Below are 14,521 nucleotides of genomic sequence, written 5' to 3'. Positions count from 1 at the left end.
GACAATAGCAGAATTCCAATAACACGTTTGAAACTGTTGTTGTTTCCATATTGCCTTTACAACAGAAACGCACTGATAAAAAGAACCAAATAACCATATACTTCATTAAAACAATATCTACGACAGTCAGTTTCATTGTGAACAATTTCTCATTATCGAGGAAATGGGAATGGAACCATAAGTCGGTATTATAGAAAAAAGCGTTGACTGAGTATGTTTCAGGTTTATCTTGTCGTTACATGAAGTGTATTGTACATGTAATAAAAATAATAAATAAATAACATGTTGTAATACAATTCTATTTAAGTTAATAACACGGACCGTTGTTAAAACTTATATTAATCCCAACCAACTGAACCTTAAACAGAGCATTATATTGTCCACCGTTTAAAAAATGACCATTCAAAATTGCAATTTCAGACACGCGTCAGCCACCAAGAATCTTACCAGCCAATGTGCATTTTGGAGAAATGTTATGTTTTATTTATCAATATGAGTACCAGCATGGACACCATTGCGTGAAGCCGCCATTTACCACGTGTATATTATATAAATAGCATATGGCAGCATGTGTGACACCCGAGAGCAGAATGTCACCCGAGGCGTTAGCCATATTATATTTATTTTATTATACCGAACAAAATTAAGTACATAAAGTAGTTTTAAAATGTTTTTAATTCATATAATAAAACAAGTTTAACAAGGTTAACAAAATATAACATAATAAAATAATTATATCTAGAACAAAATTTCAACGTTAATTTTCTGTCGTCTGATGTTTCTGAGTACACATTGAATAGTGACGTCACTACTGTATGTGTATAAGGGAGGCAATCACGTCATGATTTAGCTAAATTATTGAAGCAGTTATTTGCCCTTATATGACATTCAAAATGTCACTGCGGTCACATGACCTGACAGTGAATTTTCGCTTGGTCACGTGTCAAAAAGGTGCAAATGTTTCTGACAGTCAAATTATCTCTTTTTCGGATAATGGGATTTTACCATTGTAGACTTTTAATAAATTGATATATTGACAAATAGCTCATTAGTACGTAATGAAATAAATTTCAAATAAACTGGTATTCTCCCAGCCCAAACTTTGTTTTCTGGTCATTACAGCCATGTAGGTTAAAAATATCTTCCATGGCCGAGAGTGTAAGATAGGTTCATCACATCCCGAGCATAAGGAGTTTTGCGGAAACGAGGTTCACGAGCGGCCAGGGTAGATGTTTTTTCCCGAATGACTTGAAACATGGCAAACATTGTGTTCTCATTGGATGTTCACGTGGGTACCAATGACCTGAAGCATGACAAACACTGTGTTATCAGTGGCTGTTCACATGGGAACCAATGACCTAAAACATGACAAACACTGTGTACTCAGTGGCTGTTCACTTGGGTACCAATGACCTCAAACATCACAAACACTGTTAACTTAGTGGCTGTTCACTTGGGTACCAATGACTTGAAACATGACAAACAATGTTAACTCAGTGGCTGTTCACTTGGGTTCCAATGACCTGAAACATCACAAACACTGTTAACTCAGTGGTTGTTCACTTGGGTACCAATGACCTGAAACATGACAAACACTGTGTACTCAGTGGTTGTTCACTTGGATTCCAATGATCTGAAACAAGACAAACACTGTGTACTCAGTGGCTGTTCGCTTGGGTTCCAATGACCTGAAACATCACAAACACTGTGTACTCAGTGGCTGTTCAATTGGGTTCCAATGACCTGAAACAAGACAAACACTGTTAGCTCAGTGGCTGTTCACTTGGGTACCAATGACCTGAAACCTGACAAACACTGTTAATCCAGTGGCTGTTCACTTGGGTACCAATGACCTGAAACCTGATAAACACTGTTAACCCAGTGGGTGTTCACTTGGGTACCAATGGCCAGAAACATGATAAACACTGTTAGCCCAGTGGCTGTTCACTTGGGTACCAATGACCTGAAACCTGATAAACACTGTTAACCCAGTAGCTGTTCACTTGGGTACCAATGGCCAGAAACATGATAAACACTGTTAACCCAGTGGCTGTTCACTTGGGTACAAATGACATGAAACCTGACAAACACCGTGTACTCAGTGGCTGTTCACTTGGGTACAAATGACCTGAACCATGACAAGCACTGTGTACTCAGTGGCTGTTCACTTGGGTACCAATGACCTGAAACCTGACAAGCACTGTGTACTCAGTGGCTGTTCACATGGGTACAAATGACCTGAAACCTGACAAGCACTGTGTACTCAGTGGCTGTTCACATGAGTACCATTGACCTTAATCCTGACAAACACTGTTAACCCAGTGGCTGTTCACTTAGGTACCAATGACCTGAAACATGACAAGCACTGTGTACTCAGTGGCTGTTCACTTGGGTACAAATGACCTGAAACATGACAAACACTTTGTACTTAGTTTCTGTTCACTTGGGTACCATTTACCTGAAACATGATAAACACTTTGTACTCAGTGGCTGTTCACTTGGGTTCCAATGACCTGAGCATGGCAAATGAAATACGGTTTATAAAATGGTTTTGATGCACTTGGGTAGGTAAAAATAGATTGTCAAACGTTAATGAGTACTGTAGCCTCTTAGCAACTTGGCAAAAGCTTTTTAATCAATTGTGTCAGAAAAAACGCAAAAATTGTACACCATCTAATTTTGCAGTAGAAAACAAGACGGACAGAAACTGTATTATGCAATACACACTTCTAGAAGTTATGTAATTAACGATATCAGCGCGATAACGAGCGTCTTCTTGACAACTTAGACGCTTTTCTGCATGATCTCGCCACGGCTCAAAATTCATGACTCCCAACCGTCACCATCAAATGATGAAATTGTACATTCCTAACTTGATATTTCATAACGTTACTAAATAGTTTATCGCAAAGGTTCATTTAATTTTAACTAAATACAAAAACACTATATCGAGCAAAAAATCTATGACATTTTATATTTACAGGAAACGCATTGTTCGAATGAAACCGAAGGTTCACTATGGGCAAAATTAAGAACAATGGTAACAGCCAATCAAGGTGTCGCAATTTTGATTTTATCAATCTGAATCTAAGGCCACAACAAATTAATCATTTGTTCTACGGATTTTGCCAAAAAAGTAGGATAAGCGAGCGAAAAAAACAACAATTTTTTTTTAAATTTAAGGCAAATCAGAGGCGAGCGAAAAGCGAAAAATTAAAAAAAAAATGTAAATTTCTTACCAAATTTATTATACAACTATGTTAAGAAATGCTTTTTAATTGCAAAAAAGGTTCTCAGCTATAATTAAAATGGTTTTGATTGTATCACATGTTAATGTGTCTCAATATTTAACAAATGCAATAAGATCGAATGCTTTACTATTAACTTTCATTGCATCAGCAATTTAAATGTGGATACTATTGCAAAGACAGCATTCCTCACAGTAACCTGCAATTATTCGAAGACCAATAAGAACAACTATTGTATTCATTCCGTACTAATCTAACTTACTATCACAAAAAAAACACATTTTAGACAAGTAAGAGTAATTTATCATTTGAGCATTTCTAAATATTGGGTCAGGTCTAAATTTGAACCTCTTGAATCACACGATATAATTGTAGTGACATTGACATAGCAGAATATTGAAAATGTAAATAACACAGAACATTTCTGAAACTAATATACACTGTGAATTGAATTGTGGGAAAATAAAACTGAAGCAGTAGCAAACAAATCTGCAATGTGGCACTGGTTATTATATTAAGTGCAGGTGTTGGATTAAAGATGTTTCCATTTCAAGACGTCGCCTTGACCACGAACCTATGGTTTATAGGTCCGTGCCTTGGAAAAGAATAACATGACAGCCTCCATAGCTTCAATGCCTGTAAGAAACAGGCCACTTTATCACTAATTGATCAAAGAAAATAAGTGTGATAATGCACCAGTCAATTATAACCACGCCCCCCCCCCCCCCAGGCCCGGGGAATAGCGGGGACTTTGACTTTCGGTCCATCCAAGCCCGGGCAAAGTCCTCGCCCTGCGGGGACGTACTGCTTGTGAAACCCCCGCACCCAAGGAACTCTAGGTAAGGCCCATTCCACACTGTATTTGGCTGGAACACAAAATCACCGCATTCACCCGGCACTGCGGGGCCACCTGGAAGGTAAAAACATAGCCCATTTCCCCGGTATACCCCTGGACCTGAGAGGGGGGGGCGTGGCTACAATTGAATGGTGCATAAGAACAAAGAATTTAGAAAATTAAAACAGTCATTATACTTATAAAAGGTTGTATTTTCTGGTTTTACTGATGTTATTATAATACTGTATGTGTAAACACAGACTGTTTCTAAAACATTTACAAGTCCTACTTTTTTATCTGTTGATAACACTTGAGTACAAAGGTGCTCGTCACATTGCCTGGATACAGTTATACATTTTTTTATAATTTTTTATTTTTAATATTTTTTTTTTTTATTTTTTTTTTTTATTTATTTTGGTCAAAATAGTGAATATATGTCATTTAAAAAAATATTCCACAATTTTTCATGAAAGAAAATTAGTATAATATATAAATAAATATAAGGTAAACATGTGCAAAAAATCTTCAATTCCAAACAGATCTAATCAATAGAGCATAGTTCCTAAAATAATTGAGATAATCTAATAATTTTTACTGTTCTGATAAGGTAAGATTCCCATCTACAAGAAAAATATAACTTTTATGCTAGTAAGATTGACCTTTACGGCATATTCAAACAAAATGCACCGACCAGAAACTGAAATTCGCCATTACGAAAGAACCGGGAGGTTGAAAAACAACGGATTTTTCACCCCTGAAGATGTAAAAAAGATGTAAGCAAGTGGCCAAGTGTGCTATATCCTGATATTTACAATTACTTGATAAACTATCCGGGACTGTACACAGCTGAATCACTGAAAGCCTACAAGTCTCTAGACGGATATAATCATTTCCATTGTGGACATGTGCAGCAGGTTTTGTACCATGAAGTAAGCAAAGAGTCAACCGCTTGCTTACTGAAGACGAAAGTGACTCCATCACAAAGAGTGAATGACAAGCCACATGAGACTTGGGTTTGCATCGACATAAAGGGAGGACATGTGATCAGCACTCACTGCACTTGCAAAGCTGGGTATGTACTTTTTAAGTTTATGATTGTATATTTTTCTTGGTGGCTTATAAAATTTAGTAAGACAAAAATAAACATTAAATAATGAGAATAAATTTTATTATTAAACCAGTTATTGAACCAGGCATCAAGTTAATGCCAGAGTGTCAATATAAATGGGGAATCATGAAAGTTGAAGTACCTTAAATGTACCGGCTATTTCAAAAATATGCTTGAAAAGCATTGTCAATTTATTTCAAGTATTATAAATCTGTTTTTCAGATTGGGTGAAGCTTGTAGTCACATTGCTGCTTTGCTGTTCAAGATGATGTCTGCAGCATTGTATGGCCTCAATGAAAAGTCAAGGACAAGTGTCTCCTGTGCTTGGAACCAGTTTTATAGGAAAAAGGTAAACAGTGATACAATATGCTAATAAGAATTTGTTTATTTGTCACACACAAGAATGTTTACCTCTGTGATAATCTCTAAATTTGTTTGCTTATATATGTTATCCAAAATCTTTCAAAAAACAATTTCGTCTTTATATTTCTTATTTTTTGTATGCATTTTTCAGGTGCAGCCAAAACCTGTGGACATGATTAATTTCGACAACCCAAAACCTCTCCGGAAGAAGCGCCGTCGAAGAGTCCTTTCCACTTCTGTCGAGAACGATGATGGGTTTGACGCAGCCGAGGCACCCCGCAGTATAAAGCGCATTTGCCCTTCCGCATGTATCCTGACTAAAGGCGACTCTGACACTGACACTGCATCAGAAGATGAAGACTTACCACCAGTTAGTATTTTATTTCTTTGTCTGCATTTAGTGCATTAAGCCTATTACAGAATAACACATAAATCTGAAATTGAGTAAGAACTCAGATCTTAAATGCTATACTTTTAAATTATTAACTGTCAGAGCATTGTTTCAAATTATTACGCTTATTTTACAGGATGATTAACATTAAATAACACAACATAGCTTTATGGAGAATTTGTTTTTTTCAGGTGCTGAGCAGATTTCATGAGGTGGAACATGAGTCACTGAGCCCTACAGACCTAGCAGACAAATGTCAGCGATTTGTTCGGGACTTTCAAGTACTACCCCAACAGGTCATGAATCTCGAGGCGATGACAAAGGGCCAACAAGACAGTGTCCTGTGGCAACGACAGAGAAGGGGGCGAATAACAGCCACAACAGCACATGATGTTCTGACCTTAAAGCAAGCAACAACAAAGTCAAATGTGCTGAAGAAAATAATGAAGTACCATGAGTGTGACCTTTCACGTCTTGATGCCATTAAGTTTGGCAGACAGCACGAAGAAACAGCAAGATCAATGTATAGTGATAAAATGAGGCAAGGTCATGAAAACTTTAATGTATCTGAGTGTGGGCTTTTTGTTGACAGCACATTCCCATTGTTTGCAGCTACACCCGATGGACTCAGGGAATGTTCATGTCATGGCAAGGGGCTTGTAGAGATCAAGTGCTCATACAAACATAGAGACTCAAAAATAGAAGACATTAAGGATCAGTCTTTCTTCCTTAATAGTGACAATAAACTGAAAACTAACCACCGCTACTATTAACAAATTCAGTTTCAAATGTATGTTTCTGGGAAGACATTTTGCAATTTTGTGGTGTTCACATACAAAGGAATAGTAATACAGACTGTACCCTATGATCCTGAGTTTGTAAATAGGTTAATTAAAAAGTGTACAGATTTTGCGATAAATGATCTTGTACCTGAGATTATTCAACACAAGTTGAACATGTAAAAAGAATTTAACCTTGTGAAATATACATAAATGTCCTAACTGTTTTTGACTGTATTCTTCGAATTGTTGTATTAAGCTTTCAGGATTGTTCAATACTATGCCTTTACATTATTTTATTATGTACTTAATTTTCATTGCATTGTGAAGCTTGATATTTTTTACTCCTTTGCAAAAAGCATTGTTTGTAGTTTGTATTTTTGTTCCATTTTTACATTATAACATGTAAATAAAGAGATTACATCAAAATTGTGTTTCTCTTTTAGCTCACACTCTCATATAATTAAAGGTTGATTTTTACACTTTTTTACATTTAATAATGTTGTAAGGCCATCCTTAAATAGAGTTCGTTTTTCGGGCCATGTTGGAACAAAATAGGAACAACAATATATTTTACTTTGTCATTTCTTCATATTCTGTCAGATGACTGCAAATAAATATTTTGTTTAATTTGGCCAAATAGAAAACAAAAACAAAAGAAGATAAAGTTCATTCTCATTTTAATACTTCCAGTGACTTCATTTAAATTAGCTTCCAATAAGTTACATGTATAAGAAATATGCCATTTATCAAGCATTAAACAGCACATTCAAAAGCACATTATAAGCATACATAAGTTATAAATATGTCTTTGAGTAGTAAATAATTTAAGCTTCCTGCTTTAAGCATTAACATGAACATAAAAGTTACTTCACAAGTTTGGGGAGAAGATTTGTGAAAGCCGCACAAATTGTCAAAATATAATCTGCGTGTCTAATTAAAGAAATAGGCAAGGTGTTTTTCAAAATTTGAAATCTTTTTACACGCTCAATTGCCCTCTCAACATGTATGCGAGACTTTGAGAGTCTTCTCGCACATTCCACTTCCCTTTGTGAGAACTGACTTTTCCCTTTCGCAAATGGTGGTATTGCCAGAGATGCTCCATGGGCTGCTAGTTCATCAGCAATGAGAAAGCCCCTATCGGCAAGAACAAGGTCACCTACTTCTAGAAGCTCATATAATCCAGATCGTGCTGTGATCTCCTTGTCAGATACTCGCCCCCCCCCAGCACTTCGATAGGAAACTTACTGATCCATAGGGTGTTATGCCGATTAGGAATTTCAGGGTATTGTGACTTTTATAGTTAGACCATGTAGAAGCCCTAGCATCAAGATTTGTTGGCCTTTGAATGAAAATCTCACTACAGTTAATAATTACACGACACTTTTTGTAGTTCTTTTTGAATGTTCTTGGCATGTTTTTCATAATAGCATCTTTTGAAGGCCATTGCAAAGGAAATTTGAGTCGTTTTGCGAGATTAGGCAAGCTTTGAGTCAACACTCTTGACACCTGTGTTGGGCATGTCTGGAATCTCATAGCAAGGTCATTATTAGTGAGATTTAACTTAAGTTTCATCAACACCATTAGCAGTACATTGCCCCGGCAAAGCTTTCCGGTTGGTTTTATGACATCAGATACTGTTGCCAGAAGCCAGGTAAACATTGTCATTGATTGCAGACCAGTCAATGTTGATACCTCACGGTTGCCAAGGTTCTTGTATGAAAAGTTTGTTTTCTTTATCTGCTCTTTTAAGTCTCTATTTTCACACATCAGGCGCTGATGATCCTTCTGCAGGGATGTATAGTCTGCCTTTAGGTTGTCAAGCTCTTCCTGGATGGGATCAGGTCCTGGATCTGTGCCTGCAAGTATGAAATGACTTATGCTTTAGGCATATATACAGCTGCAATCTGTGTGTGTGGACAGTTCTGGATTTATTATGTATGCATGTCTTTAATTAGCCTTCTATATAATTCTTAGTGTGATAGAATGCTAAGTTATTTTTTTTAAGTACATAAAGTTTAAAGCTTAATCTAATATCTTGGTCACACGATTGAGGTAGATCATGTCCTAACATCAGGAGTGCCTCAGCAATTTCGTCTTGGTCATTGGCTTGTTGGCGGTTTTCTTTGTCATTTGGTGTTAAGACAAGTCTGCGTCTCTGGAGGCGCTTGAACCTATCTGCTCGTGCAGGAGTCTGCTCAGGCTGCTTGGCTGTGGTAGCGAAACTGAATACACTCGGTATGTAATCCTGGTGATATTGGTCCTTGGACGGTGTTCCTGCCAATGTATAACAAATTATGTATATATAATATGGAGTTATAATTATTATTCACCTGTTGAACAATATGTCATAATATTCTTTTAGGGTCTAACCATTGATACCGAAACTGTAACAATTAAGCCAGCATTCTATACAGATAATACAAACATATCCCGGATACTTTAATTACTACCAATTATTTTTGTCTGGTAGTAGTTTCTTGGTACAGTACCATTTTTACATCTCGAACACGAAAATGGGATGATAATTAAAACATGATACTGTAGTACTTAAAAAATAACATAATTACTTAATACCTTCGGCGAAATGCATGCTGCAAAGACGGTCATGATCCGAAGGCTCCCACAACTTAACATGTTAAATCCAGATTATTTCACAAAACGTTGTGTGCACCCTAGTGCAGAACAACTAGTCGGCATTCTGAGTTTTTGTTTACACTTTCTATAAATAACGCTGTCAAAAGATCCCGCAATATTCACGCTCTGATTGTAAATAACAATGGCGGTGTTTTGCCAACCAGTTGTATTCGAGGCCGACCAGCAGGTGCGTGTGACGTCACGCTTCAATGTGCCTATAGAAGTTTTGCACTCAAAATCAGATTTAGTTATTACCACTAAATTTTGAGTACAAAACAATGAATTATTAAAAACACACATAGATAATTATTGCCTTCGACGCTGTGAAACTTCTGTTGTTTACTGAAGACTATAATCCATTGACTATGACACTGATTTTCACCTAAAACGTGTATTTTACATTAATAAAACTGATTTAGTAAACTGAAAAATAATACCGGAAATGAATAACAACGGTGCGTCCTGCAAAATATGCCCGACAAAAAAGACTGTCAACAAATATCAGCTGTTTTGCGGTTACCCGGGCCTGATTTTGTCCTGACACGAGGAAAGTTTGCTCGCGAAGAATCTAAAGCATAGAAATACCTTCAAAAAAAGTCGAAGTCGACGTTGCAGGTTTAAATTTTAAGTAAAAGAAATTCAGAAAATAGGGGAAATTGAGAAGTATACAAAAAAAATCCGCGCGGCAAAATAATATGTGCGGGCGCAATTTTTTTTTATTTTTTTTTTCGTTTTTCCGTATTTTAGGTGCGGCAAATCCGACGAACAAATGATCAATTTGTTGTAGCCTAAAATTAACGTTGAAAAAGTTTCACAATGAAGAGCACGGCAGTCTTATATCGTTAAGAGCTACTCTAAGGTGATCGTGTTATCAATTTATTAATTAACACATGCTAATTCAAGTGAAATATAGAAAAAGCTTCTTTAATGAATAAAAATCTCGTTATTTTCCTTACTAAATGTAATTTGGGCGACTTTGTAATCTGGTTAATGGATTTTGGTTGTCTGCTCTTCTTAATGAATCTGTGAATATGCCCGGCGATCCCATTTGTTGAGTAATGAGCTTGAACACTAAATATCCTACACGTCGGTGTGTTATTTTTAAATTTTCTTATAAGCAGGCCAGATGATTTTGATTATTAAGTTTATTAAGTTTAGAACCAGAGGCTTTTTCATAGTCAGACAAAGTGTGAAGTATGTGCGGAAGAGATTTTTATAATTTTTGCCAAAAAGTTGAGTATCATTATAAAATGACTGATTCGCTCTTGTGTGGTATCAGTATTGGGGTAGGGAAGTTTTATACCCTCAATGGGATGGATTGCAGTTGCCCCGTTTTCTTGAGAATGTTAAACATAGTCGTATCTCAGATATAATACGCATGTACAATATATACACGTTGGTAACTCTGCAACAATATTTCTTGTTTAACTATATATTATTTAAATAACTTTATACTCCAAACAGTCTTCCGATAAAAGTAAAGTACATGAAAAAGGACATATAACGTATAAGTAAAATACAACTCAACAAATAATACGGTACCTGGTTCATGATGATATGATAAGTCTATTCTTCTTAGCCTAAGTAGAACACACAAACGATTTCTCCCCTTCTCCCCCCCCCCCCCCACACACACGCGTCAACACCCGCCCTTAAATCATACTTTATAGCCGGACACAGACACTCCAAATGATACCATTCACTCGATGCACATTCACTTCCTCTGTCAACGCCATCTTGTTCATCGTTTACCCTTCCGAGCTCACAACACACGTATACTTTTCTCGTAGCTATATTCCAAAATCGCTCCTTCTCCTATGTCCCGCCTCTTGTTCCATTTTTTTTCTCATCCTTTTTCCGTATATATTATTTTTTTTTGTATGTTTTTCGATGAAATATGGAGTTTTATCATCAGTGAAACATCAACAGTGAAAATATCACTTTGATATTTCCAATGCAAACTAAGGAGTGAAATATCAGGTTTAAAATTCCATTGTTACAGTATAGGTACTTCACATTGATCCAAACTAAACACATCATTTTTTACCAGAATATGCTGCCAAAATGATTTGATATTTAATAAGGTTTTCATAAGATTAAATAAAGATATGTTTGGAGAAAAACACAATTTACCGTTTATTAGAAAAATTGTAATCCTGCTAGGAAGTGGCCAAAGGTGTGGGCGGCTTATCATCACCCGGGATCGTTACCTTGGATGAAGATGCACGGAGTTGCATGAATTGCTTGATAGTTAGGTGGATAAAGGCCGGGGCGAGAAGGGCGTCAACTGATTCAGTGCATGTGAAAGAACAAAAGTTTAATTTCTAATTTACGTGCACTTCTAACGACTGGAGTAGTTGCTTGGTGTGACTTGGTAATCCCAGCAATATCACCTGGTTAGCCCTCGCTGGCTCAATCAGGGGCAGGCTCTCGCGGCTGTAAATGGTTGTCCATAACCAGCATCATTGGCCGCGCTCTCCCACAGTTCGGTAGGAAGCAACGCTCGAACCATTCACCGAATACGTCCGTGTTCATATAGCCAGTGATGCTGGTCGCAGAGAGCCATGACCCTGTAAATATACAGAACATTGAGTTCATTTTATGTGCATTTTACTAAGTAATATTCGTTATGACTTTATAGGCATAACGACATTTATTTTTAGGAAATAAACCGCTCTATTTAAGTTCTGTAAGAATTGTTTATGTAGTCGCAGTAATACACAACTTTGTAATTTTGACGCATTGTGGTCGTTTGTTAACACTTTCTGACAGCCGGAAGTGCAATTAATTTTTATAGACTGCTTTCGATTCTGGGATCGAATGTAATCAGATATCAAGATTTAAGGCTGAAATTATTAACCAGTCTGTCATAGCTCTTCCTTTCCGTTTTCGTCGTCTGAAGGATAGCATACAAAAAATTACAGCTTCATAAAATCGTATTAAATCGAAGTATTTTCATTGTTTTCTTCACATTATTTTAAGTTAAAATTGCACAGAGATGCCTAAGGCTCGAAGGAAAAGAAAACATCAGGTGGAAGAGGACCTGGTCGAGGGAAATTTGGAAGATGTACCAGAGAAACCTGCGGGTGAGAATCTGATTGATTTTGAGAAAATTATATTGGCCTCAAAAATTATTCCGGGGGGTGGTGAGGGCACTGATTCACCAGGTCAAAGTCAAGGTCCAGAGACCACTTTGCCAATTTCAGTTGTTCGTCTTAGTGATGACGACTTGGCTGCACATGTTCCACAGCCATTGAGGGAACAAATTCAAAAGGGAAGTTTTATTAATTTGGCTCTTCTGTTAAAGGGTTCCATTGAATTGCAAGACTATGCTAGTAGTAACATTTTGCGGCTAAATGACGCCGGGAAAATTGAGTCAAAGCCACGTGAGTGTAGGGAAAAAATCAGTAACATCGAAAAATGGACTGACGCGTTTATTATTTTTTCGGGAGTGTATCTCGCAAGATTTCCAAGTAAGGCCAATGAATTACTACACTATATGTTTAACATCAGAGAGAGCTCTAAAAAGGGGGGTTTCGCATGGCGGGCTTATGACGAACAGTTTCGGCTACGCCAGGCGATTTATCCGTCATCTTGGGCCCATATAAACACAGATCTGTGGTGGCGCTGCACACAGAACAGCGAACCCGTCAGTCACACTGGGCAAATTCCATCGACCCGCAAATTCACATGCCACGAATACAACAGTGGCAATTGTAGGTGGCCAAATTGTCGTTTTAGCCATACATGTTCAAGCTGTGGCGGTCAGCACCCTGCAGCGAGCTGCGGCGGGGGGTCGAACCAATTTGCTGTTACACGCTCACCAGCCGCCAACAGAGGCCGCCAAATTGTTTTTCGCGGCAGGGGGAGACCCTTCTTTCGAGGTGCCCGCCAATGAGCCAAATAATTTGGACGTTATGAATTTGTCCCCCACCCCAATAGATGTACATAAATTACAATTGCATTCGGAAGGATTTGATTTTAACAAGTTACAGATTATTCTTAAATGATTTAAAGAAGGTTTCCCAATACATTATGCCGGGCCACGTGTGGCGCGAAATTCAAAAAATCTTCGTTCAGCTCTTGCTCGGCCAGATATTGTATCACAAAAAATAAATGCAGAAATTGCTGAAAAACGGGTTGCGGGCCCTTTCATTTCCCCCCTTTTGAGAATTTAATTGTCTCACCACTAGGTCTAGTGCCTAAGAAAACCAGTAACCCAAATGCGCCGGATGTGAATAAATTTCGTATGATCCACCACCTTTCTTTCCCGGAAGGGGAGTCGGTAAACGATTATATAGATCCAAACCTAGCATCTGTACAATATACTGGTTTTGACGAAGCTGTTGCCATGATTCAAAGATTAGGAAAAAATTGCAAATTGTTCAAAATGGACATCAAAAATGCTTTTCGGCTAATTCCCATTAGGCAAGTCGATTTCGAACTGTTAGGCTTTAAACATAAAGAGCAATATTTCGTTGATAAGGCATTACCTTTTGGCGCTTCTATAAGTTGCAGCACCTTTGAAAGTTTTTCAACGTTACTAGAATATTGTGTTAGAAAAAAAAAATGTCATCAGGCGAGTTGCTGCACTATTTGGATGATTTTTTTAGGGGGGGGGGGGGGGGGGGCAAAAATGTAGAGGCTTGTGCGTCAATCATGCATATTTTTATAAATACTATGGCGGACATAAAAGTACCAATTGCGGAAGAAAAAACGGAGGGACCGACTGAAATATTAGTTTTTCTAGGCTTAGAGCTGAATTCTAATAACATGACTGTTAAAATACCGCGAGATAAAATAGAGCAGGTCATCGAAATGATAACTGTTGTCTTGGCTAAGCAAAAAACAACATTAAAGGCTATGCAATCTTTAATTGGCTCGTTAAATTTTTGTTGCAGAGCTATACCAATGGGTAGACCTTTCTGTCGGCGCCTAATTGACTCAATACGCGGTTTAACAAAACCGTATCATCACATAAGAGTTAATAAAGATATAAAACACGATTTGTTAATGTGGCTCGAATTTTTTAGGTCGCATGACGGAGTTTCTATCTTTCACGACAGTTTTTGGATATCAAATGAGGATGTAGAGTTTTTCTCAGACAGTGCGGGAGGCGTAGGTTTGGGGTTTGGAATATATTTTCAAGGTGAATGGTGC

General features: G+C 37.4%; 1 protein-coding gene across 1 annotated transcript; it reads left to right on the top strand.

Moving 5' to 3' along the window:
- Positions 1–5,358: 5,358 nt before the first annotated feature.
- On the top strand, positions 5,359–6,206 carry LOC128233415 (uncharacterized). The gene is made up of 2 exons (XM_052947084.1): positions 5,359–5,540; positions 5,706–6,206. The coding sequence occupies exons 1-2, from the start codon at positions 5,361–5,363 to the stop codon at positions 5,961–5,963; spliced, it is 438 nt and encodes a 145-aa protein (XP_052803044.1). The 5' UTR covers positions 5,359–5,360; the 3' UTR covers positions 5,964–6,206.
- Positions 6,207–14,521: the final 8,315 nt, after the last annotated feature.

This window comes from Mya arenaria, chromosome 1 (assembly GCF_026914265.1).
Source record: "Mya arenaria isolate MELC-2E11 chromosome 1, ASM2691426v1".
In the NCBI taxonomy this organism is placed as follows: Eukaryota; Metazoa; Mollusca; class Bivalvia; order Myida; family Myidae; genus Mya; species Mya arenaria.
Note: the sequence above shows the minus strand (reverse complement) of the source record. Positions and strands in the feature narration are given on the sequence as shown.